The 27622-nt window shown below is 35.8% G+C and overlaps 3 protein-coding genes across 3 annotated transcripts in view; 2 read left to right on the top strand and 1 right to left on the bottom strand.

The window, feature by feature from the left end:
• Positions 1-23552, top strand: part of LOC101901079 (uncharacterized) — a 95318-nt gene extending 71766 nt beyond the window's left edge. Inside the window, exons 4-12 of the mRNA XM_011293359.3 lie at positions 10434-10684; positions 10744-10861; positions 12268-12417; positions 12478-12563; positions 12627-12900; positions 12968-13012; positions 14932-15903; positions 15977-16235; positions 17984-23552. Of these exons, the coding sequence (XP_011291661.2) occupies positions 10455-10684; positions 10744-10861; positions 12268-12417; positions 12478-12563; positions 12627-12900; positions 12968-13012; positions 14932-15903; positions 15977-16235; positions 17984-23073 (7224 nt within the window). The 5' untranslated portion in view covers positions 10434-10454 and the 3' untranslated portion in view covers positions 23074-23552. The remainder of the gene's footprint in view (positions 1-10433; positions 10685-10743; positions 10862-12267; positions 12418-12477; positions 12564-12626; positions 12901-12967; positions 13013-14931; positions 15904-15976; positions 16236-17983) is intronic.
• Positions 1-27622, bottom strand: part of LOC101900197 (pyroglutamyl-peptidase 1) — a 353702-nt gene that overhangs the window by 97693 nt on the left and 228387 nt on the right. The window lies entirely within an intron of this gene.
• Positions 25888-26843, top strand: LOC101900545 (cytosolic Fe-S cluster assembly factor NUBP2 homolog). Its single transcript, XM_005181466.4, has 2 exons — positions 25888-26045; positions 26152-26843. The coding sequence occupies exons 1-2, from the start codon at positions 25935-25937 to the stop codon at positions 26809-26811; spliced, it is 771 nt and encodes a 256-aa protein (XP_005181523.1). The 5' UTR covers positions 25888-25934; the 3' UTR covers positions 26812-26843.

The raw sequence follows: 27622 nt of genomic DNA, 5'->3' as shown, positions 1-27622 counted from the left end.
GACCATGAAAGTGGAATACAAATAATATTAAGTCAAGGGAGAAGCCGATGCAGCTAAACTCGGCCTATTGTAGATAAGACTAAGGTCAAGAGTGGAAATGGACATTATTGAAATTTTGAATAATAACAACTCCTTTAAAGAAGGAAAACAAAACAAAACGTTTTTCTTCAAAATTTTCACACATTCTAATATTTATATCTATATTAGAGCAAGTTTGAAAATTGAGCTCTCATTGTTACATACCCCACAAAGAAATTCGAAGGAAAGATCATATATCTCATACATATAAAAGAATAGTAAAATAATTGGCTGACTGACTGATCGATAATCAAAGCCCAGACGAAATGGTTGAAGCCGCAATTTGTCTTGGCGCATAGGCGCGTGATAAGGCTGGGTTTCTGGAAATTTGTACTAAAAGGGTATGAAAAGTACTAAAAATTTAACACTTTGTATTGGGCAAGCGGAATGAGCTAACATTTTGACATTTGGAATGAGAATCACTGATGGAGGGCTGACTAGATGTCCCAAAGGGTTTTTGGAATTTGAACTTTAAGGTACGAAAAGTTCTAAAATTGTACTAAACTTCTGAAATGGTATCATTTGGTATTAAGTGAACGGATATGGCTAAAATTTGGTTTGAGAATCAAGGTTTTGGAAATGTTTACTAAATGGTTTGGAGCACTGCGGATGTTTAGGATGGAAAGATGTAGATTATTTTGGATATGAGTGCTAAATGTTACAAAATTTGGTAAAACGTGAAGAGATGGAGCTGAACTTCTAAAATTTGATGTTGAGGTCACGGTTGGTTTCTAGGGTTAACATATGTAGCCGTTAAAATAATTTTGAGGTAGAAAAATTGGATGTGGGTCCATTGTGCAATAGTTTTACTAATATCCTCCTCGATAAACGTCAAAATTAAAGATTTTGAAAGCTTTTGGTGTAAAAAGTAAACCATTTCGTATTATTCTTTCGGAAAAAGGAAAACTTGAATAATATATAAAACCTTGAAAGTCTGAAAATTTGGTATGGTGTATGAAGTTTTAATTAAAAATGGTTTTCGAACTGAAATAATTGTGTAAAAAGCCTGACATGAACTGTTAGAACGAATCTAAAATTTTGAGGTGGAATTTTCGTTGACAAAGTAGCGGTGACTTGCTAGTCTCATATAAAAGGAATACAGAACCCGATAAAGTCTATACTTAGTCCGTGATAATATCTATATCAAATTTAGGTAAGGGGCCATCATGGAAAATATTGGTCCACTGCGTCTCGCTCCACCCAAATCAATTTTTATTTTTTTTTTTATTATATATATCATTTGATACGGCTAAAACGCGCCTAGTCTAAATAACGGTTTTAGATCTTTGGACTTTGGACCAAATCCGTTTAAGGACATTTGGAGTCGTTTTAGCGATATCCGTCCGTCCGTCTGTCTGTATGGCTGGCTCTCAAGGGGAGTATCCGATTTGGTCCAAACTTGGTACATCATAATATTATTATCAAACTTAGATCGAGTTCGGAGATGGGCGGAGTGGACCGATATCACCCCTTCTGGTACCTCCCCTACAAAATGTCGATATTTTTAAAGAAAATATTTTATTGCACAGAAAGAGAAGGGATGATCCGATTTTGCTCCAATTTTAATATCCTAATAATTGCAGCAGTGCTAGGTCAGGTGCGAAAATGGATAATATCGGTCCACTCCATCAAGTACCTCCCTTACAAAGGATCAACCTTTTTAATAATTGAAGCTGTTATAAAAAGTGATGTAAGAGCCTGATTGTCTTCAAATTTCACACATCCCAATATTTGTAATAACCCAAGGCCTGGCGTTATAATGGAATATATCGGTCCACTCTTTCTGGTACCTCCATCACAAAAGGTCGAAATGTTCAAAAAATTGTCTGCACAGAAAGAGAAACGATAATCCGATTTTGCTCCAACTCTGCGAATATTAATATTTCCATTAGTGCTAGGTCAGGTACGAAAATGGACAATATCGGTCCACTCCATCAAGTACCTCCCCCACAAAGGGTCAAAATTTGGAATAATTATAACTCTTATAAAATGTGATGTAAGAATCCGCTTGTCTTAATGTTATACGCATCTCAATATTTTTATTAAACCAAAGTCTGTGAAGATGGTCCACTTTTTCTGGTACATCCCCCAAAAAAGGGCGAAATTTTCCAAAAAAAAAAATTTTGCACAGAAAGAGAAACGATTATCCGATTTTGCTAAAACATTGCAAATTGTAATATCTGAATCAGTACTAGGTTAGGTGCGAAAATGGACAATATCGTACGACTCCATCAAGTACCTCCCCCACAAAGGGTCAAAGTTCTAAATAATTATAACTCTTATAAAATGTGATATAAGATTCCAATTTTGTTCAAATTTCACACATCCCAACATTTTTATTAATCCAAGACCCACTCCTTCTGGTGCCTCCCCTACAACGGGTCAAAATTTAGAATATCCATGAAGCTCTTAAAACTCGAAATTAATATCCATTTTTAATCAGACTTGGTACATCTGAATATTTTCATTAACACAAGATCTGTTATAAAGATGGTAGAGATCGGACCATTTCTTCTGGTACCTCCCCCACATAGGGTTCAAGATTTTCAAAATCAAAACGCTCGAAGAAAGTAAAACAAGTATCCAACTCTCTTCAAATTTCACACATACAAATATTTCTGCTAAGGCAAGATTTGGTGTGACGATGATAGATATCAGTTTACCCCTTCGGCTATCTCTCCCAGCGATTCTTTACAACTTACGATATCTAAATATTTCTTCCAATCAGAAACCTGAGATGAATATAGAATATATGATTTCGCATAAAATTAGATATAAATGTTCGCACAAACAAACTTTTTTTTATCAGTATTAGATAAAGTATGAAAATGGAATACTTCTGTTCACTATATCTGTTACCTGACGCATTTTTCCACATTTTCCAAGTATTTGCACATATCTCATATAAAGTATAGGAATTAGTCGATATTGTCCAAATCTGGCACGTTTTAATATGTATATCAGTCTTAGGTCAGATTCGAATTGGTCAATATTGGCCAACTGCTTCGGAACCTCCCCCATAAAGGGTCAAATAATAATATCTCTAGGCTAGGGGGTATACATCTATTGGCAAAATCGACTGATACTATATTACTTGTTAATAATAATGCAGGCAATATTAATGATTCAATCTTCCCTTGATACACAAACAAGTAGTCATATGCTGAAGATATACATTTTTCGACTAATAATTTCTAATCTAGTGCATTTCCCATTTGTATTTGGTGTTTAAATGTTAAATGTCCGTATGTTTCAAAAATTAATAATAATAATTATAAGTCATCGGTCGGGCCGAAGATTTAATACCCTTCACTATTGGGTAGAGAAAACATCTCTATATAAAAGTATCTGAATTCTAACGTATTAGACTTTAAACTACAAATACGAAAACGGGAACCTCTATAGACAATTTTATAGTTCAAGGATTGTCATCTACCAAATCTTCATAAATACCAAATTTGAAACAATTTCGCGGTGACTATGATTATCAAAATACCAAACATCGGTGGGTATAGTTATATGTGCGCTTTAGGACAACGTGGACCTATACATACAAGGTTTCTCCACAAATACCACAAAAACTAATTTTTAGATAAATCTGTGAAAAAATGTGGGGAAAATGGCCAAAATACCGAATATCGGTAGGTACCGTTATATGGAGGCTATACCAAAACTTGGACCAATATATCTCATTTTCAATACCAACTATCCTAGACACAATTCAAATTGTTCTGCCTAATTTTTAACTACGTCAAATAATGTAGGCTGTATCGTGATTTCAAAAGACAGACAGACGGACATGCAGGCAGACGGATAGACTGACAAACGGGCATCGTTAAATCGACTTAGAATTTTATGTTGATCATGAATAAATATATATACTTTATGGGGTCTACGACGAATATTTAACAAACTGCATGACAAAGTTAATATACGGTCCTTATCAAGGTGTAGAGTATAAAAAATTGTATAGAACATAAAAATTGTATTTAACTGAGAATTGTTATACCCTCCACCATGCAACGGTACCTCCCAAAATTCGGTATTTTGATGATTTTAGCGACATTATTCATCGCAATTGTTTCAAATTTGGTATTTGAAGTTCGTAATGGATACTACAGCCTATGACAGAAAATTATCTATGCAGGTCCACGTCTTCGTATAGCCCCCATATAACGGTACCTCCCGATATTCGGTACTTTGATGATTTTAGCGACATTATTCACAAGAATTGTTTCAAATTTGGTGTTTGAGATTCGTAATGGATACTACAGCCTATGACAGAAAATTATCTATGCAGGTACACGTCTTCGTATAGCCCCCATATAACAGTACCTCCCAAAATTCGGTATTTTGATGATTTTAGCGTCATTATTTAACGGAATTGTTTCAAATTACGTATTTAGAGTTCCTAATGGAAACTACAGTCTGTGACAAAATTGTCTATGCAGTTACAGGTCTTCGTATAGGCCCCATATACCAGTACCTCCCTATATTCGGTAGGTACAATACCCACAGAAATTTTTTGAGATGTCGTATTTGACGTTCATAATGGATGCTATAGCCTGTGACAGAAAATTGTCTATGCTGGTACAGGTCTTCGCACAGATCCGATATAACGGTACCTCCCTACCTACGATATTTTAATAATTTTTGCTACATTATTCACCGGTTATTTCAAGTTTCGAATTTGAATATGGTAATTGCTTATGACAAAGTCTATGTAGGTAAACGTCGTATAGACCCCAATATAAGGGCTATATTCGGTATTTTTAAAATTTTAACAGAATTTTTAAAGGACTTAATTTTTTGAAATTTTCCAAATTCGTTCCAAATGCTGGTGGGTATTCAAAGTTCGGGCCGGCCGAACTTACTGCTTTTTAACTTGTTTCCATTTGTTTCCATTTTGTCTATAGTATAATTACTTCTTTTCCATTGAAAAACAAATTTCTATTCAATTCTCATTAATGGGATGTCACATCCACCACCTTCTCCTCCTCCTTCTTCGGTCATAAGCCTATTACCAGCTGTTGTTGTTGTCAAAAACAAATGCATGTTCTAAAAGATAAAACTATTTTTAATAGACCTGGTTACAAACGCTAATGACATACAATATGTTAAAGATGTTATTTAAAAATATAATTATGTATATTTGATTACATTGCCTCCTCCCACCCCCCTCTGTGACTGCTTCGCTCACACAAAAAATATATATTTAATGGTATTCATTAAATAAACAAAAAACCATAAATTTTATAAAACAAAAATTGTTTTTCTTTTTCGTTGCGTTTGGCAAAGAAACATTTAGCATTAAGTTTGCGATTTGGTGTTTGTTTTGCTTCGTAGTTTCTTCTTCAGTGAATAGAAACCGTCAACTGATGCACAAAATATGCAGAAATCAAAACAACAACAATAACAACAAAAACAGAAGAAGAATTATTAAGTGTGAAATTCAAAACTCAGTGCCGCCTTTACGCGCCAGATGCAATAAAACAGCTGCATAAATACACCTGTGCTGTGCCGGGGCCCCAGTGTCATTTGGCTGCAAATTTATATACCGTTCGACAATTGAGAAGGACATCATTTATTTTTGATTTTTAGATAGCAAGGTTTTTGTTTCATCTTTGCGAAGATATTTGTTATTGGATTATTTGCAATTTTAAGATATTTCTTCTTTGGCATTTAATCTTTCTTTATAGCACTTTTATGCCCTCCACCATGGTAGGAGGGTACCATAAATTAGTTACTGCATTTGTAACACCTCACCATAATTATATGTGCCCACGTTTTATACCCTCCACCATACTGTGGAGGGTATATTTATTTTGTCATTCCGTTTGTAACTCCTCGAAATACTCATGTAAGACCCAACATAGTATATATATTCTTGATCAACGTAAAATTCTATGTCGATTTAACGATGTCCGTCTGTCCATCTGTCTGTCTGTTGTAATCACGCTATCTTTCGAACGAATCGAGATAGAAGGCTAAATTTTTGCAGGGAGGTTAAGTTCGTAATGGACCATGTATGTCCACGTTTTCATATAGCCCCCATATAACGGTACCTCCCGATATTCGGTATTTTAATGATTTTACCGACATTATTCAGTGGAATTGTTTCAAATTCGGTATTTGAAGTTCGTAATGGATACTACAGCCTATGACAGAAAATTGGTCCACGTCTTCCAATAGCCCCCATACAACGGTATCCCCCGATATTCGGTATTTTGATGATTTAAGCGACACTATTCACCGGAATTGTTTCAAATTTAGTATTTGAAGTTCGTAATGGATACTACAGCCTATGACAGAAATTTATCTATGCAGGTCCAGGTCTTCGTATAGCCCCCATATAACGGTACCTCCCTATATTCGGTATTTTGATGGTTTTAAAGACATTATTGACCGGAATAGTTTCAAATTCAGTTTTAGAAGTTCGTAATGGATACTACAGCCTATGACAGAAAATTGTCTGTGCAGGTCCAGGTCTTCGTATAGGCCCCATATATGAGTGCCTCCCTATATCCGGTATTTTGACGATTTTAGGTACAATAACCACTGAAATTGTTTGGGATGTCGTTTTTAAAGTTCGTAATGGATGATACAGCCTGTGACAGAAGAATGTCTATGCTGGTCCACGTCTTTGAATAGCCCCCATATAACGGTACCCCCCGATATTCGTTATTTTGGTGATTTAAGCGACACTATTCACCGGAATTGTTCCAACTTTGTTATTTGAAGTTGGTTATGGATACTACAGCCTATGACTGAAGTTATCTATGCAGGTCCAGGTCTTAGTATAGCCCCCATATAACGGTACCTCCCTATATTCGGTATTTTGATGATTTTAGCGACATTATTGACCGGAATTGTTTCAAATTCGGTATTTGAAGTTCGTAATGGATACTACAGCCTATGTCAGAAAATTGTCTGTGCAGGTCCACGTCTTCGTATAGCCCCCATATAACGGTACCTCCCTATATTCGCTATTTTGATATATTTTAGCGACTTTATTCACCGGAATTGTTTCACATTTGATATTTGAAGTTCCAAAGGGATACTACAGCCTAAGACAGAAAATTGTATTTTGATGATTTTAGCTACATTATTCACCGTTTATTCCAAGTTTCGTATTTGAATATGGTAATGGCTTATGACAACAATGCTTATGTAGGTCCACGTCGTATAGACCCCAATATAACGGCTATATTCGATATTTTTAAGATTTTAACAGAATTTTTAAGGGTTTTTTTTTTTTTTGAAAATTTCCAAATTCGTTCAAATGGTGGAGGGTATTCAAAGTTCGGCCTGGCCGAACTTACTGCTTTTTAATTTGTTGTTTTTAATCTGTTAATATCACAACAGATAACCAACCTTGTATCGGAAAATTTTATATGTAAAAATTAGCAAAATGTACGCTTTTGGGGCCCTGAATATCCGTTGTAACCCACGAAGAGCCATTAGTGCAACGACACACACTCCACGTGCCACAATCATCAACAAGCCTCAGACTCTTTCAGCTCTTAAAGATAATATCCGTCAAAAATGTGAGGGCATATCGCCGGAAATTCACAGAATCACTGATTGAGAACTGGATAGATGTGCCAAAGATTTTTGGAAATTCGAACTTGAAGGTTACGAAAAGTTCTAAAATGGTACTTAAATTCTAATAGGTGGTGATGTGAACGGATAGAGCTAAAAACTTGACATTTGGTATGAGAATCGAGGTTGGAAAGTAAGTTTGGTATATGAACGTGTTTTTGGAAATATGTGCTAAGTTTGCGAACTGTACTAAATTTGAAACATTTTGGTTTAGTATGAACGAATGAAGCTGGAATTTTGAAATTTTGTATTGACTAATGACAGAATTAGCTAAAAATTTGGAATGAGAGTCAATGATGGAAAGCAGGACAGACGTGTCAAATGGTCTTTGGAAATTCGAATTTGTACCAAAAATTCTAAAATGGTACTTAAATTCAAAAATAGTACCATTTGGTATTATGTGAACGGATAGATCTAAAAACTTGAAATTTGATATGAGAATCAAAGTTGTAAAGTAAGTTTGGTATATAAAGGTGTTTTTGGAAATGTATACTAAGCGTGCGAACTGTACTAAACGGTACTTAAATTGAAACAGTTTGGTTTAGGATAAATAGATGAAGCTGGAATTTTGAAATTTTGAATTGGGGTTCGTGTTGGAGGTATGTATGTGATAAAGTGGTAGTTTTGGAAATGTGTATAACAAGTGCACGAAAAGTACTAAATAGTACTATATTTGGTACAATTTTGTATTGGGTGAACAGATAGTACTTGAAATCGGAAATTTGGTATACATATAAAGGTGGCTTCGGAATGTGTATATTTGGTATGGGTGAAGATAAAATTCTGAAATTTGATTACTGATGGTATCTGTATTTGAGAAAGTATGAAATTTGGATACGAAAAGTATGAAATTTGGAGTTTTTGGTTGAAGGAATAGTGCTGTAATCCTGAAATTTGATATAATTGTCACTCTTGGTGTCTATAGTTATGGAAGTGGTTTTTGAATTGTGGACTATAATTGTTTGAAGAGTATTAAGTGGTAAAAATTGGGAATTGGGTGAAGGGATAGGACTGGAATTCCTGAATTTGATATTGTGGTCTATGTTAGTATCTGGAATTAAGATATTGAGGTGTTTTTGGAAATTTGTACTATAATTGTACGAAAAGTTCTAAATGGTACTAATTTCGGTTCACTATTTGTATCTAGGATGGAGAGATGCAGATTGTTTTGGATATGCGGGATAAGGGATGGAAATAAAATTCTGAAATTTGATATTAAGTTCATTGTAGGTTTCTAGGGTTTACAAATGTTGAAAAAGTTTTGGACTGAAAAATGTGGATCTATTATGCAAAGGTTTTAGTAATATCCTCCTCGGTAAACTTCAAAATGAACAATGTGGAAGAAGTTTTGAAGTTTTGATTTAAAAATTTGATAAAACTGAACAAATTGTGACGTTTTAGTACTAAAAGGCCTAACACGAATCTAAAATTTTAAGGCGGACTTTTCGCTTATGAAGTAGCGGCACTTACCAGTATATATGTACATAAATATATACTTGTATAACCGATAAAATGGCATATATCTGACGCAAACCAACTAATGATTCCTAACTTGTTACACCATATGGCTACAGAGGGTATATATCATTTGATACGTCCAAAACGTGCCTCATCGAAATAACGGTTTTAGACCCTAGGTCTCTTTGGACCAAATCCGTTTCATAACATTTGGAGAAGATCTAGCGATGTCCGTCCGTCCGCCTGTTTGTCTGGCTGGCTGGTGCGCACGATAACTCTCGAAGGGATTATCCGGTTTGATCCAAACTTGGTACATCGTAATATTTTTGTCAAACTTAGATTGAGTTCGGAGATGCGCAATATCGGTCAATATTTTCATCAACACAAGATCTGCTTTAAAGATGGTAGAGATCGGTCCACTCCTTCTGATACCTCCTAGAAATCGCACCATTTCTTCAACCTACATAGGGTTCAAGATTTTGAAAAACAAAATGCTCAAAGAAACCTAAATAACCAACCGAATCCATCCATCTCCTCAAATTTCCACAGACAAACATTTTTGCTAACATAAAATCTGTTGTGAAGATGAATACATCTGCCAACCCCTTCTGGTACCTCACCCACAAAGGACCAATACGTATATCTGTCATAACTTGCGAAACAAGTCTGCGATTCTTTACAACTCGCTATATCTAAATATTTATCTTAACCAGAAATCTGATATGAATATGTAATTTATCGGAATTTATGATTTCGCATAAAATTGGATATAAGTCTTCGATTTACTTCAAATTTTGCGCACACCAATATATTTATCGGTATTAGATGAAGTATGAAAATGGAATACTTCGGTCCGCTATATCTGTCACCTCATGCACATTTTCCAAAAATTGGCACATATCTCATATAAAGTATAGGAAGTAGTCGATATAGTCCAAATCTGTCACGTTGTAATATTTATATTAATCTTAGGTCAGATACGAATTGGTCAATTTTGGCCAACTTCTTTGGAACCTCCCCCATAAAGAGTCATCAGTTTGAATAATCATAAATCAAGGCAGGAAGTATATATTTGTCGGCAAAACTGACTGATACTATTTTACTTGACTCTATACAGATCGACAGTTCATTAATGTATCAGTTCTTATAAGATTGCCTTCAATGGATTCTTTATTGTATGATAATTATTACTTTCTCTCGCTACACATTTTCTTTTTCTATTATTTTTAAATTGTTTTTTTATTTGTAGTACAATTTCATATGTCATGTATTACTATTTTTTTTTTTCTTTCCAGATATAAGATATTTCTGTGATAATGTCAAATTCTCCAAGTACCGCCACAATGACAACAAATACCAACTCCTCATCATCACCATCGGCAGCATCTCCGCCATCAATGTTAGCTACTAAGAGAAGAAATATGAAATTCTCCAGAATGTATCCATTTGTGGCGAATACATATCGTGAAATACGAAAATACTTGTCTTCTATTAACAGCGACATGAATAGTGAGATATTAATAAGAATTGTTAATAAATTTAAGAGGTAAGTTAAAGTTTGTCATTTTCTGGATATTCTTTATAATTCGTTATTTCTTTATTTAGGGGCTGTTCTGATATATTTGATGCAGTTTTGGAAGACCCTGAATTGAGTAAAATGTTGGCAGCAACTATTGTTCGCGTATTGGATTTACTCAAAGATATGAGCAAAAGGTGCAATGATGTGAGTAATTTTGTATTTGATTAGCTGTTTGACCTTGGTCAAAAATATAAAGAGATTATACCTAGGATTGTATCTGGTAGATAGCAAATTGCAAATAAAGATGATGGAGATATATGGAACCATTTAGGGTTTATGTTTTCAAAGTAGGTTAGTCTGATAAGAAGGTTTCTATATCATATCTGCCTCCCCATCACCACACGGTCTGGCCTGCTATTAATCTTTCTAATATAGGTCCACACCTAATAAGAGATTAAGCCATCTGTTGTTCTAAGTAAATTCCACCACATCGTATATATAGATCATCTAACGTATTTCACTTACGCCAACTAAATCGATATTTAGTCTTCCACTCTGTGAGATGAGCAAGCTTACCTTTCACTATAAAAATCCTGTCTTTATTGTAATATCTATTTCTCTTGAATAGTGGAATCTCTTAATTTCAGCAGTCACAGTTGATTAGTCTCTAGAAGCTTTGCTCGGTGGCAGGTATTCTGCCTTTTACGATGTCGATGTAAAAGCCACATATAACTCGCCAAAACGTAACCCCCCTCCGAAATCGCTGTGTTGTCTGCTACAGTTTTTTTATTCGCAGCCTGTGGATGTGTTATGCAGCTCACGGCTATGCTCCCACAAGGGCGCAAAAAACACAGTCTACAATAGCCTATTCCACTCTCATCCAGTCGGCTGCTTAGACATACCAGGATATTTTTGAGGCAGTTGCGTTCAGGACGGTACGGTCATTTCAATTAGTATAGGGAACGCATTGACGGAGATGTGCATAATGTCTGCCCGGCGTACGATACAGGACATCACACAAAACGCTGCGCCTTTTCAATTGCCTTGCCAAACCTATCTCACTCCAGAAGACCCATGTCTACAGCACATAAAAGTATCCGAATTTTTCAATCTGAAGTAAACGAGGATGCCCTTACCTGAGAGAAGTAGTAGTTCGACGTATAAAAATAGTGTCACCCTGTCTGATAAATGACATGACTTGGCAAACCAGCAATCCATAATTTCTCTTGGGTCAGACCATCTCCCGTCTCCATAAGCAGATTTTATTGGGGGCAATCGCAAAATGTATAGTATTTTCTGATGGGAGGATCAGTATTGCACCACCTTGTATATATCCTACCACTTCTTATAGACCTTTTCACTTTAAATATTAAATCTAATTACCTCTCCACAATGTTAAATATGTATATCAACACCAATTAATTAAGAGGTCTATTATCATCAATGCCAGGTGATTTCTACAATTAGAAGTAGCTTTTTCTATATATAGAAATAATCGAAACCTGTTACTCTTATTATAAAAAATCCTAATCAAAACCTTATTCTTTCGACATATTCTCAAATCTTTCTGTGATTTTTCACGAATATTTATTTTAACTTTTTATTTTCAGTTAGAAGAATTTCATCATCGAGTGTGTGAACTCATAGCCTTCTATATAAGCTGTGAACTTAGAGCAAATTTGGAGTGTCAAGACGAAGACAATCTCTTAGATAATAGAATTGTTTATGTAATAAGAAGGCATTTGGCGCAAGAAGATGAGGTAAATTATATTAAAGAAACAATCATTTTCTATATAATAACGTGCTAAACTCCCTTTCAGAATGAAACACTACACAACATCTTGCGCACCCTGATTTATATACCTCGACTGTCCATACCCAACGACACAATGTGTGCCATCTTTGAGTAAGTTAGTTTTTCAAGAAATATTTACGATTTTTTCAAATTATTTATTGTTGCATTTTACAGAGAATTTATACCCCTCAAGACGCCACCGGAACCCAAACAATTACCTGATAAACTATATATGTTGTACATCATAATTTTCTATCGTTGGATGAAAATGCAAAGCGATGAAAGTGATCAGCAATTGATTATTAATTTTGCCGCCACTTTTATGAAACCCCAAGTTTCGTTGTGCACCAATCCGTTATATAGTCAGCATTTGCCCAAATATACACGTCACAGTCAGGCTACTCGCACAATTTTGAATCAAATGATATACTATAAAGATTTGAGAAATGTATGTATGGTTTACATTTTTATTGAAATTCTTGGGGTTATATTTATGTAAACGTTTCTTCTTACAGGCTTGTATCATTGATAATGCATTTAAGGTGACTGGAACAATTGTGGTAAGTTTTAATTTCTTATAGTTTTGAAACAGAGGAGAGTAATGATTTGAAAAATGGGAATATTAATATATTATATAGGTATGTTAAAGAGCGGATAGTTGTCTTGTGTTACAACTACTCTACTCGAAGTACATCCAGGTGAAGAAGTAAAATCAGAAAGGTTATATACTTAGCTATCGAAATTAAAAAAAAAGGAAGATCTGTAGTTTTAGTTTTTAGTAATTTTAAAGAGTACTTTTTCACAATGATGTGATTTCGTGACGTAGTAGCCACTAAAGCCTTCTGGCAAACTGAACTATCGGAAAAGGAGTTCAAATCTCGGATCTTCTGCTCTCCTATCAATCTAAATTCACTATTGAAAAAAAAATTCAACAGTGGCCCAAAAAGTGTTCTTTCTTAATCTTCACAATATCGTTGCCTCCTTCATTTTGAAACGATGGATCTTCTTTTATAGTGAGCTGTCATGATGCCTGCAACAAGTCTAATAACATTACGATGTACCAAGTTTGGATCAAATCGGATCAAACGGATTTCGCCCAAAGAGACCTAGGGTCTAAAACCGTTATTTCGACTAGGCACGTTTTGACCGTATCAAATGATATATACCCTCTCTAGCCATATGGCGGTGGGTATAAAAATATATTTTACTGCGCAGAAAGAGAAAGGATGATCCGATTTTTCTCCAACTTTGCAAATTCTAATATTTGCATCAGTGCGAGGTCAGGTTCGAAAATGGACAATATCGGTTCACTCCATCAAGAACCTCCCCCACAAAGGGTTAAATTTTTGAATAATTATAACTCTTATAAAATGTGAAAGTTACACACATTACAATATTTTTATTAACTCAATGTCTGGCGTGAAGATGGAATATATCGGTCCACTCCTTCTGGTACCTCTCCCACAAAGGGTCAAAATTTTAAGCGTCCATGAAGCTCATAAATCGCAAAATTACTCTCCGATTTTATTCAGACTTGGTACATCTCAATATTTCCATCAACACAAGATCTGTCATAAAGATGGTAGAGATCGAACTTTTTCTTCAGGTACCTCCCCTATAGTTCAAGATTTTGAAAAACAAAACGCTCAAGAAAGCATTTAACTTTCTTCGAATTTCACACATCCAAATATTTTTGCTAACGCAAGATGTGCTGTGAAGATAATATATATCTGCCAACCGCTTCTGGTACCTTACCCACAAAGGATCAAATTTTTCAATACTTGTATCTGTCATAACTTGCGAAACAATTCGGCAATTCTTTACAACTTGCTTTATCGAAATATTTCTCTTGACCAGAACTTTGATGTGAATATGTAATTTATTGGAATTTATGATTTCGCATATAAAGGTTCGATTTCCTTCAAATTTTGCACATTCCAATATTTTTATCTGCATTAGTTGAAGTATAAAAATTGTCCGCTATGTCTGTCACCTCCCGCATATTTCCACATTTTCCAAAAATGTGCACATATCTCATATGGAGTATAGGATTTAGTCGATGTAGTCCAAATCTGGCACGTATTTATATCAGTCTTATTTGATATACCAATTGGTCAATATTGGCCAACTGCTTCGGAACCTCCACCATAAATGGTCAACAGTTTGAATAATCATCTTCAGAATAACGTTTGTTTTACCTTGAAACCGTGTATGTACTTCCCTTTAGCATTCATTATTCCATTCTCTATGTCAATACCCATTTACATGATGTCTTAGTAAAAGGTTTGATTTTTATGCTGAAATTCATTATTTTTCCAATACAATTAGCAGTTAGTCGCAATTGTGTTGTGCTAAAAATTCTGAAGAGTAACATAAAAAATTGATTACACCCTCAATTACTGATAAATGATAAAATAACAATTTAATTCTTTTTTAAGTATTTGTTTAAACTAACGAAACATATATTTCTCATTTCCAGGATCTCTGTGATAATGATGATGATGAGGAGGAGGTAGATAACGTTAAATTAGCTGTTCAAGAATTCTCATCTTTGGATATCATGGATTTTGTACAACTATTTGCCGCCGTTCAATTGGAGCTGGCAAAAACCTCAACCACTGCGTCGAAAGTTAAACATGAGGAACAAATAATTGTGGATAGTGTAGATTTAACTGTGGCAGAAAATGAACTCGATAGTGAGGACCAATTGAGAACCTTGTTTGAAAAACAAGACAAATGGTTGGACAAAATGAAGACAATTACAAGACAGTACCTTTCAATAAAAGAAAAACAACAGCTACAACAACAACAGAAAACCAAAGAAAATTCTTCTAGTATTATAAGTTTGGATAGTGATTCTGGAGAAGAATATAAGCTAGATGGAAAACAAAAGACTAGAAGTAATAACTTACAGGCAGACAATAAAGATTTATTTGATGACAATTATCCTGAAACTGTAACGCCACTTGATCACAATTCGGAAAGTTGTGAAAATGAAGAAACGCATATAATTACCAAATCAATTCCCAGCTTTGTGGCTGCCGATAATAATAGTCTACGTACCTATGTGGCAAAGAAGAATGGTAGTTCTTCACTGTCATCAGCTGATGAATCCTGTAGCCGTTCTATACACAAGAGAACAAGTGCGGCTAATAAACTGGTCCAACGTCGGAATAGTATACATATAACTGCAACATCGAAATCTCCACCTCCTTCATCACCACCACCACTACCTGCCAATGCGGAAAGTGAAGATGAAAGCACATCGGATGACGTCGAATATTACAGTAATTTATTTTACTCATCTTCGCCGCAGAGGAATATGAATTCTAGAGGACCGGGAGTGCCATTTGATCGTTTAAATTCCACTTTTGGATCTGGTGGAAGGGTGGTATTTTCGCAAGCCATGCCCGCCCGCAATGGATCCTCGCTTTCAAGAAATGATGAAACGGTACGGATAAGGCTTCTTGATATAATTTCATTGTGTATATTTTATTGGTTTGCTATTTTTTTTTCCTTTTTAGAATCTCTCAACAAAGTCCGAACCGCATAGAACTAAAAAAGTTCATTTCGATAGCAGTCCCATGGGTCCAACGGCATCATATTCCAAACAGAAATCAATGAATAATCATATTCCACATGCTCAAACAAACACCAATGATGATGAAGATGATGATGGTGAATATTTTGTACCATTTTGGCAGAGATCATCATTTCAATGTTCCTCCTCCAGATTGAATAGCTTAAATATGTCACCAGCAATGGCTAGACAACAGCAACAAGGTACAACGATTTTTAATACAACATCCAGTAGATTATAAAAGTAGAGCTAAAATAAAGAAACGCGTTTGGAAATTGTACGTCGCAAAGTAAACAAAATAGAGGGGACAAGTTCCTACCTCTTCCACACTTTTGGAAATTTTCGGATTAAGATTCCTCGGAGTCCGTTCATTTTAGGTATATAGTGTCTTTTTGTGTTGATGGAAACATTGAGAGCTTATTTCGGACTTTATGATCGTTTTGGTTATTCAAAATTTTAACCATTTTTGGGGGATGTAGCAAAAATAATGGTCCAATTTCTACCATCTTTAAAACAGATCTTGTGTTGATGGAAATATTGGTACCAGAAGTGGTGGACCAATATATTCCATCTTCCTTGGGTTAGTAAAAATATTGTGATGCGTGTAATTTGAAGTGAACCAGGCGCTTACTTCGGATTTTGTGATCGTTTTGGTTATTCAAAATTTAGACCCTTTTTTGGGGGAGGTACCAGAAGGAATGGTCCAATCTCTACCATCTTTATATCAGCTCTTATGTTGAATGAAAAATTTAGATGTATCAAGTCTGAAAGGAATCGGACGTTATTTTCGATATTTATGAGCTTCATGGATACTCAAAATGTTAACACTTTGTGGGGGAGGTAACAGAAGGATTGAACCGATATATTCCATCTTCACACCAGACCTTGGGCTAAATAAAGTACTGTGAAGTGTGTAATTTGAGGAGAACCAGATGCTTATTTCGGATTTTTGATCGTTTTGGTTATTCAAAATTTTGACCCTTTGTGGGGGAGGTACCAGAAGGAATGGTCCAATCTCTACCATCTTTATAAAGAACTTGTGTTGATGGAAATAATGAGACATACCAAGTCTGAATGCAATCGTATGTTAATTTTACGTTTTATGAGCTTTATGAATGTTAAAAATGTTTAACATTTGTGGGGGAGGTACCAGAAGGAGTGGACCGATATTTTCCATCTTCACACCCGACCTTGGGTAAATAAAAATATTTTGATGTGTATAATTAGAGGACAATCGGATGCTTACATCACATTTTATAAGAGTTATAATTATTCAACATTTTGACCCTTTGTGGGAAGGTACTTGATGGAGTGGACCGATTTTGTCCATCTTTGCACCTTACCTAGCACTGGCGCAAATATTAGGATTTGCATTGGAGCAAAATCGGATTATAGCTTCTCTTTCTGTGCAGTAAATTGTTTTCTTTGAAAATATTGAAATTTTGTGGGGAGGTGCCAGACGGAGTGAGCCGGTATTGCCCATTTCCGGACTCGATCAAAGTTTGACAATGATATTACAATGTACCAAGTTTGGATCAAACTCAGGAGATATCGTGCACACTCCAAATGTCCTGAAACGGATTTGGTCCAAAGAGACCTAGGGTCTAAACCGTTATTTCGATTAGGCATAATAAATGGGTATAATAAATTATCGTACCTCAGATAATTCTTTAGAAAATATACTTAGATCCCTAATAGAATTCTTAAAAAATCCAAAAGTGTTTAAAATCCATAATTGTAGATTAAGTGTGTGTATTTCACATAAAATCCTTGAAAAGTCACCCTGGAAGACGTGATAGCCCTCGAGAAAATATTCTTAAAAATACCAAATTGTGGCTTAGATAGTCTTCTTTAACGTTTTCCTAATAAATATGCGACTATGACTCGGTCTTCGATTAATTTGGAAAAAAAATAGTAGAATTAATTTTGTGTATTTTACTCTCTTCCCCAGACCATAGAACTGGACCCAACTCGTTATACGGCAATATTTTTGAACGACGTCCATCAATATCCAATCGAATGTCGGGCATTGGATCTCATGCTTATTCAACGATGCCATTTAATTTCACAACTGGGAAACGAACTCTGCCCCCATCACGTCTTGCCACAGAAGGCCATCGTTGCAAAAAGAGATTGAATCGCCTTAAGTTACGACGTTCCACAATTTCCGATCATGCCGAATTCAATAGATATCTGGCAGCACAAATTCAAAATGAATCAACAAACCCACCACGCCAACATTTAGCGGAAGACAACACATGGGACGAAGGATCGTATCAACGTTTTCTCAGAAATGAAATCAGCGACCATTTAGATGTTGCCTCGACGGGAACATTTAATGGCGCCTGGTACGATGATAAATTGACAAATCATTACGGAGTGGGGGTGAAGAGCCACGAAGAAATGTTGGAATTAGAACGCCAACGTAATATTATGTACAATGAGATATTACAGAAACAACGAAGAAAATTGGAGCTGAAAGCTTTGGAAAAAATGAAAGAGAAACAGCGACGCAAACAGGAGAAACAACAAAAACGTGAACAATTCCAAATGGAGCAGAGTGAAACAATGAAACAGTTGGAACGTATGAACTTAAGGGGAAATGTAACGGACTTTGAAGAGGAAAAGGAAGAGACAGAGCCATCGAAACACAAACAAACGAGAAGTGTGGAAACTTCAAATAAATTTATCAGCAAGGGTCAGCTAAAAGAATTTCCACCCGCAATGCCTAGTTCACCAAAAAGGGGTCTATTTAACATAACAGCAAAGCCAGATAATGAAGTCCAACATGAACCAGAACTTCAAACGATGAAGGCAAATAAACCAACATTTGTAGTACCTGAAAGTCCTACAAAATCGGCAGTTAATTCATATTTACACAGCACGTCTGAAAATGAAAAAGAATCCTCGGACTTGGATCAAGTTCCTTTAGCACAAAGGAAAACTAGAAATCGTAAACCAACAAAGTCTCTGTCTCCGGAGAAGGTCGCTAACAAAAGACCAACAACTAATACAAGATCTACGCGCCAAAGAAGACATACGTTATGCAATGCCAACAACAATGATTTAGATCAAACCACTGATTCTGAATTTGAAGCCAAGAGGAGGCCAGTACGAGAGAGACGCAAAACCATTACCTGCCAGCCAGCCTTAAAACGTAGAACAAGAAATTCTGAACAAACAACTGATTCGGAAATGGATGCAAAGCAAACCACTTCGTTAAGACATTCGGCACGTTTAGCTCAGAGTCTAACGAAATGTCCCAAGCAATCCGATTCGGATTCAGTGGCTGATGTTCAGGGTTTTTCTGATTCGATAAAAATGTCAGCTCCAACTGAAACTGGATTGAAAAGAAAGACAAAAAAATCATCCAATGCTACAAAAAAGAAACCCATAGTTAAAGATCTGGTCGAGAATGCTGTGCTCCAAACCGATAAAATCGTCGAGCAAATATCCCCACAAATGTCTGAGGAAAATATTGTGGCAGTTATTGCTCAACGTTTATCTTCTCCCGACACCACAACCATTTTGAACAATCCTATCGAAACGACAGAACATGAGGAGATTTTGGAAACATTGGAGGATATGTTGGCCAAAGAACAAGCAACCAAAACTCAAGAACCAGAAAGCATTACGAAAAATGATAACCATAACAACCCTCAAATGGGAGCATCCGATATGCATAGTGTGATTGAAAACACTGTAATCAATGAAATACAACGTGAAATGGATGGCCAAAAGAGCCCCGAGAAGGACGATCCTCAGAAAACTCAATGGAATATTCGAAAAAATACAATTTTGAATTTTGAGGATAGTCCGGAGAATACAATAGACAATAACGATCGGCGTAGTGACCAATATAATTCCCCTCTAATTATAAGTAAGGTGCAATCATATGCCTCGGTTCAGGATTTTGAACTATCCCTGGAGAGACCACAAACTTCAGCCGCCAACAAAGTCATTGTTACGGAAAACATAGTTTTAAGGCCACAATTATCAAATGAAACAGAATCTTCGCCTTCGCTAAACATGCCTATGAATGATTTAATATTAAATCTAAATGATATTCCTCTGTTGCCAATGGACACTACAAATGGAATAACATCTGGTGAAGATAATCAAAATACCACAAAGGAAAAGGAGTATTTATCTCAGTCGACAGAAAACAGCTCGGGCCAGGAGATGGATTCATTAGAGAACAACGAGAAATTAGGGGTATCTCTGCCATACGATTCAATTACAAAGCCATGTCATGTGCTTTTAAAACGCCTCGAAATCGATGAGTACATCAATGCAAAACATAATCTCGAGGACAAAGAATATCCACCACCAGCAGAACAGGCGCAATGCGAGGAACAGCAAAAAACAAATAATGGAAATGACACCAACCCAGAAACTCTCTACCATCCGTCGCATAAATCAAATCTGCTCTTGGAGCAATTTAATAATGCAAACAGAGCGACAACATGGTCTCCAACCGAGTTGGTTGACCCAAATGCTGTAGATGATTCTGAAGATGAAAATCATTACTACCATCGCAAAGACAATTATATTTTGGAGGAGGATAGATCTACGACTTGGTCACCAACAGTAATGGTAGATACCGTTCCTGCCCCAAATGATGATAGCCATGGAAATAAAATGCTGAAATCTTGCCTGTCAACGGGAAAATCGCAAAATGGCATCTCCAAAACTCTTACCTTTAATTCAATGGTTGAAGTTATAAGTGTCTCGCCCTGCAGTAGTGAGTCGTATATGACATCACTTGATTCCAATTCATCTTTATTGCAAAGAACTGGGGTGCTAACAAATGATAGTCACGTTCAACGGAATCAATGTATATCTCCCATTGATAGTTTTCTGGAAGCTAACACTTCCAGTTCCAATATTTTGGATTCTAATGGGGAAACTAATAACTTAGAGAAATCACCACAAGATGACACGACAAGTGGCAAATATGTTCCTGTAAATGACTCGAACAGTAACCAGCTGTCCCCTGCTAATTCAAGTCCTGGATATCCCACCCCTTCATTGGAATGTCAACGTCCTGTTGGACAAGAACATGAGGTTGAAACATCAAAACAGATGGCAATGGAATATCATCGTCATGTTGGACAAGAAATTGAGATTCAAACATCAAATCGTATGACCAACAGCAACGAAACAAATTCGAATGAGATACCATCGAATAATTCGCCAATACCAGTTTACCTTTTTAGCCACGAAGAAATGATACAATTCACATCCGCGGACTCATTATATGTCTCTTCATCATGCGCCCCAGTAAATCCTGCTGATAAAAATAATCTCCCTACAAATCCAATGATGTCACCCTCCGAACAAGAAGTATCCTCTTCACAGGACCGGACACCAATAAATGATACTCGCAAAACTGGTCAAGACAAGGCCGATTCAAGTGGAGTCTTACAAAATAATCAAGTTGATACGACAAATAATTTACCCGAGCTAAATCCAGCACCAACTTTAGATAGCTATATTGCCTCGTCCACAATTGATATTGCAGCCCTGGCAGTTAAGGACAAAGAAAAACTGAAATCGCCCATAAACTCAAAGAAGTCAAAAGAACTGAATCCTAAAGAAATTTCTCAAAAACCCATTTCCGCTGATGTTGTCGCCAATGACAAAAACCACGCCAAGGAGAGTAAATTTAAAATTCCCAAAATAAAACGAGATTTCAATGAAAGATCACACCTTGCTATAACACTAAAGGAAGCGGTCAAGTCACCGACATCAAAGGTCGTACGAAATCCTTTTGTAACTAGATCCACCTCAAGTAATGGTGACGAGAAAACTAAATTGGAAACCACAACCAATATGAATTTAGGATCCAAGCCAAGTGAAGAAAATCCTTCATTGACAAGAAGAACAGAAAACAATCAGAAACGAGAACGTTCTGGCACGTCTAGTGATACAGAACAAAAGAAAGTGAAAAGTGATACTTCCAGTGATAATGAACTTAAAAGACCAAAAAGAAAATTTGCCGAAGATACTTCGAAATCAGATGATGAAGCCAGTAAAAGGGAACGATCGGCTACACCTAGTGATAGTGAGCTTAAAAGGCCAAGAAGAAAAGTTGCGGAAGATTCTATGAAATCAGACGAGAAAAAACCGGAAAGGGGACATTGCACCACATCTAGTGAACAAAATAAACTTCACACAAATAGAAAAACCAGTAAAAGAGAACGATCGGCCACGCCCAGTGATAATGAGCTTAAAAGGCCAAAGAGAAAAACTACGGAAGATGATGCCATAATAAAATCAGACGATGATAAAAAACTCCTCCATACAAATGTAAAAGCCAACAAAAGAGACCGATCAGCCACACCCAGCGATAATGAGCTTAAAAGATCCAAAAGGAAAATTGAAGAAGAAACCCAAAAATCGAATGATAAAACCCAGAAACCTGAAAAATCAGATACACCCAGTGATGATGACCTTAAGAGGTCAAATGCCTTAACATCGGAGGATAAACCAAAGGACAAATCCTCCTTGGTTAGCAAAACAAGTCATAAAATAGATGAAAATAAATGCAAAGATTCCAAATCAAAGACAACTAAAACTGAGCAAACCCGTTCCAAAGAGAGGAATAAAAACTCGGAACAAAAAATCTCCAAAACGAAAAAGTCAGCGAAAAATGAAAAACCTAGTTCTTCGTTATCGGCAAACGAGGCCAGCAAAAAATTCGAAAGTGCTTTAGCACTACCAACCATAAACACAGAAAACCATAAAATGGCAACTGAGCTAACAACAATACCCAGTCTAAGTTTTTATACCAAAACTGAAAAGAAGGAATCCAATAAAAACAACGAAGAAAAAGTTAAACATTCAAAGTCATTCAGGAGTGAACATAAAAATACAACCAAAAAGAGTCATCCCAAACAAAGTTCCATTCAACATGATACTGAAAATGAAAAAACTATATTAACTGAGCGAGAATTGAGAACTGCCTCTCCTTTGCTTCTTCACACCAGTGTAGTTGAGGCCGATGGTCGCGTACGAAAAAAACATAAAACTAAATAATGTTTAAGGTACAACGCCGTGGTACGTCTACAAATGATACGCAATGTCACAAAATCTCTTATGTTTAAATGATACAAACTGACTGAGTGCAACAAAAATATTCAGGCTTTAAATAAATACTACTACTACTATTACCAACTTTATATATACATTTAAATATGTAAATACTCAAGTAAATATAGTTCTAGTTTTAAAAATTTGTACAAATGTATAATTTATTGTTCTAATACATGTTAACAATATTTTTTTGTTTTTAATTTTCTTTCAATTCAATTTCGTAAACCACTGAAATCTGTGTCATTTTTTGTTTTTAAAATGAAAATTGGTATCTCCAATGTTAATTTGATATTTTCATATTTTTTGTTGTTTTTTTTTTTTTTTTTTGTTATTTATCCGATTTTAGAATTCTCAAATCCTTTCATATTCTTTTTGTACACAAATAACTTGTAAACTTTAATAAATTTAATTTTTCAAAAACATCTGTTTTAGTTTTGCAATTCCAATTGGGAAAGACTTACTTATTTTGTGATGAAGGTTTTTTCTGGCGAAGAATGACAAATTCATACTCTTAATTGGTTAAAAAAATTACGAGAAGATTTAAATACAAATTCAAACCAAGTTTACTAAAATTAGAACAACAGTTTGTTTGTACTTTTGATGATTTGGTAAGTACTCATTTCCTATAATATATCCATGCTAAAAAAGGAGGTAGGGATTCTGTTTAATAAATATATAATATATAAATGTTGTCGTCGTCGCAAAATGTAATCGAGACGACAATAACTGTATTAGAGTTGTCGTTTTTTGTCAAAAGCGATGAATGATTGCTATTATCATTGTCGATATAATAGTCGACGTGAAGTCGTTTTTAAAGAATATCTGTCGCCCACATAGTTTGCATTTGTCTAGGATGATTGGTATTGAAAATCAACTATTTAAGCCAACCTTTCTAAAAGATTTATCTGAAATTTTGGTATTTGTAGTTCGCAATGGGTTCTAGCTTTGATGGTCGAACATTGTCTATGTATGTTCACGTTTGCCTATAGCCCTCATATAACGGTTCCTCCCGATATTTGGAATTCTGATTATTTTTGTAATAGTTTCAAATTTGCCATTTAATACTCGAATTCACTTTAGTGGCTAATGGTCCATGTAGGTTTACGTTGTTGTATAGTACCCATATGATGTTACCGTCTTCTTTATGGTATTTAGAAAACTTTAACTGCCTTCTCCAATCTATCTCAGTTTAAATGGAACACGTTCGAATACCGAATCCATTTACATTTATTTATAAAGGGTTTCTTTGAATTATGGTGGAGGTTAAGTCCTCCTATTCAATGTTTCAAACTTGGTTAACGTTCTCAAACAGTATGGAGAGTTTGACAGCACTAAATGTCTTGAATAAGCCCATTAAATGTATCTCTTCAGGTTTTTCTATAGTTGTGGTGACTAGCGTCACAGTGAAGACGTTGCTCAAGTTCACGACTCCCAGCTGATATCTCAATGCTACATAATATTTTTTAATTCTCTGAAGTCTTGGAATTTTGTACAATCAAGTTTTTGTGTTTTTGTTGGAAGATTGTCTAAAGCTGGGGAAATGAACTTTTGGCTCAGTGGTTTTGCTCGTCGAACTGGAAACAACTTTAGTTTAGTAATAACTCTCTTTTTTTGTTTCCGGGAAAGTATTTTTCTTTGGGGACGTTCCTGGGTACCCGAATATTTTAACCAGAAGTCCGGGTTCAAGACCTGAATCTACTTGCCCTAAATATACAATAAAGGTATCCGGTATGCTCCGGAAAAGTTTACTTTAGTTACGATACTGAATACTGCAGACTCTGTCAGGACGAGGAAGAAACCGGGTAGGTGGAGCACTGACTCTGCCACTGTCCAACTGTTTATAGAGTCAGACAGAGGCTACTGGGTAAACAAATTCTGAAGCCGAGCCAGCAGTGATGCTTCAATTAGCCAGAAGATTTAAATGTCTAAAGATAACACGCTGATCACAACGTGGATACAATTTCATCCTCTTCGCTTCTTCCTCTATTCTTTCTAACTTTCCCTTCTGTCTTATTTTCTTTTTACATTGGACTTCTTCATCTCTAAATAGGATGAACACAATGGGCCAGTAGGTCTCCCAGTGGAGTGGTTGGTTTTAGACATCCACGCATCCTTTAACCTAACCTAACCTTGCTCAGGTACAGAGATCCATTTTTATACCCTCATTCTGTTTGAAAATATTCGTCGTAGACCCCATAAAGTCTTTCTGTTCAAATCACGATACAGCCCACATTATTTGAATTTGGCACAACAATTTGTATTGTGTCTAGGATGGTTGGTATTGAAAATGAGATATATCGGTCGGTATAGCCGCCAAATAACGATACCTTCCGATATTCAGTATTTTGATTATTTTTGCCACATATTTTCACGGATTTGTCTAAAAATTGGTATTTGTATTTCATAATGGGTTTTAGCTCCGGTGGCAGAACATTGAATATTAATTTTCGCAATTTCAAATAAAAAACCTGTTGCATTTGCTAATTGTGAATTTGAAGTTAAGAGTCTAGCTTCAGGGTTGTGTTTTTTTAATTTATTCAACCTGCCCTAACTTGCAATTATTGTACCATTAATACAGAACTTTAAATTTTTTTTTTTTTTAGAACTTTAAATTTTATTTAATTTAAAGAATAAAATTTCGTATCGTCACACAGAAATATCATAAAACTTTAATTGCGTTACGATGTTCCTTGTTCACTAACTGAGCGCTTTGAACGAATTGTTCATATGAGACAAAGTGAACTAGCCCACATAGGCTCCTGTATTGAATACTTCAGCTGTTCCAGAACTAGACTCCAGCAAAGATGTTGGATAAAGTAAAACATGTAATATTGGTTCTTTCGGGAAAGGGTGGCGTCGGCAAGTCCACCGTCAGCACACAGTTGGCATTGGCCTTAAGAGAAGCTGGCCTAAAGGTATGTTGGCAAATATGATTTCGTCAAGTGCCGCCTTACACGGAAACAAAACAAAATATTGGCACTCATGTCTTGCATTTCCAGTAATCAATTTCACTATCAACAGGTTGGCCTATTGGACATTGATCTGTGCGGTCCCTCAGTTCCATATCTCTTGGGCCTGGAAGGTCGTGATATCTATCAATGTGACGAGGGTTGGGTGCCAATTTACACGGATGACAGCAAGAGCTTAGCTGTCATGTCCATTGGTTTCTTGTTGAAAAATCGCAATGATCCGGTCATTTGGCGGGGACCCAAAAAGACAATGATGATCAAACAATTCCTTACCGATGTAAAATGGGATGAGTTGGACTATTTAATCATTGACACACCACCTGGCACTTCGGATGAACATATCACCGTTATGGAATGTATGCGTGAAGTTCGTTGCGATGGAGCGATAATTGTTACCACACCCCAGGGTGTTGCGTTAGACGATGTTCGCAAAGAGATAACCTTCTGTAAAAAGACTGGCATAGCTATATTGGGAATTGTTGAAAATATGAGTGGTTTTGTCTGTCCCCACTGCACAAATTGTACGAATATTTTCTCATCAGAAGGTGGAGTTGAATTGGCCAAAATGTCAGGTGTTCCACATCTGGGCACAGTGCCAATAGATCCGCGCGTCAGTGTTCTAAATGGTACGACACGTTCGGTGCTAACAGAGCTACCCGATTCTGGAACGGCAGCGACATTTAAACAATTGGTTGAGAAAATAACTGCATAGTAATTCTGTGATTGGCATATATTTTTGTACATAAAAGGTTCATTGTTTTAACATAAAATATTCCTATTTTCTATCAATTTACCCGTTTGGATTAGGAAAATACATACATTTCCGGAAAGCCAACGAAAATTCAAATAAAAATTTTGTGATAATTCCATTGAAAAATTTGCCAAAAGTCGTCGAAATACCGTTTATCGAGAGGTACCATACACGAAGAGTTTCTCCTTGTGCTTTATTAATTGTCTTAGCAAATTCCAAGCCTACAGGAAGCTGCATTCTTTTAAAGTTGAACGGCCTTTCAGTTGCTATTAAAGGAATTTGAGGTAACCATACTGCTGAACCTACAACGTAATAATCATAGCTTAAATTAAATTCTACACAATTTAATTTAGACTTTTTCACTGTTAGTCTAATACTATTGAATAGGCGTGGTGGGTATATGTTTCTAATATCAAAAACTGAAACGATTTCAACATAATTTGACAAAATTCAGTTTTACACCAAATTCCGACGCACATTCCCAACTTCATTGAAATTTGACATAAATCAACAAAATTAAACGTCATAATTTTCACATATTTTTTTTTTTTTTAATTTTATTGAATGAAAGCAAAAAAGGTCGGAATAGCATCAAATAAGTTTAGATTTCTTCGAATTGGTCACCTTTGGCACGAATTACTGCCTTCAAACGGGCAATGAAATCGTTACGCACTGTCCGAATGTTGCTCTGCGGTATTTTGGACCATTCCCGGCGAAGCGCTTGCTTGGGGTGTTCGACACTTTGGTATTTTTTAGTGCCAACCTTGCTTTC

Source organism: Musca domestica, unplaced genomic scaffold (genome assembly GCF_030504385.1).
Source record: "Musca domestica strain aabys unplaced genomic scaffold, Musca_domestica.polishedcontigs.V.1.1 6, whole genome shotgun sequence".
Classification (NCBI taxonomy): Eukaryota; Metazoa; Arthropoda; class Insecta; order Diptera; family Muscidae; genus Musca; species Musca domestica.
Note: the sequence above shows the minus strand (reverse complement) of the source record. Positions and strands in the feature narration are given on the sequence as shown.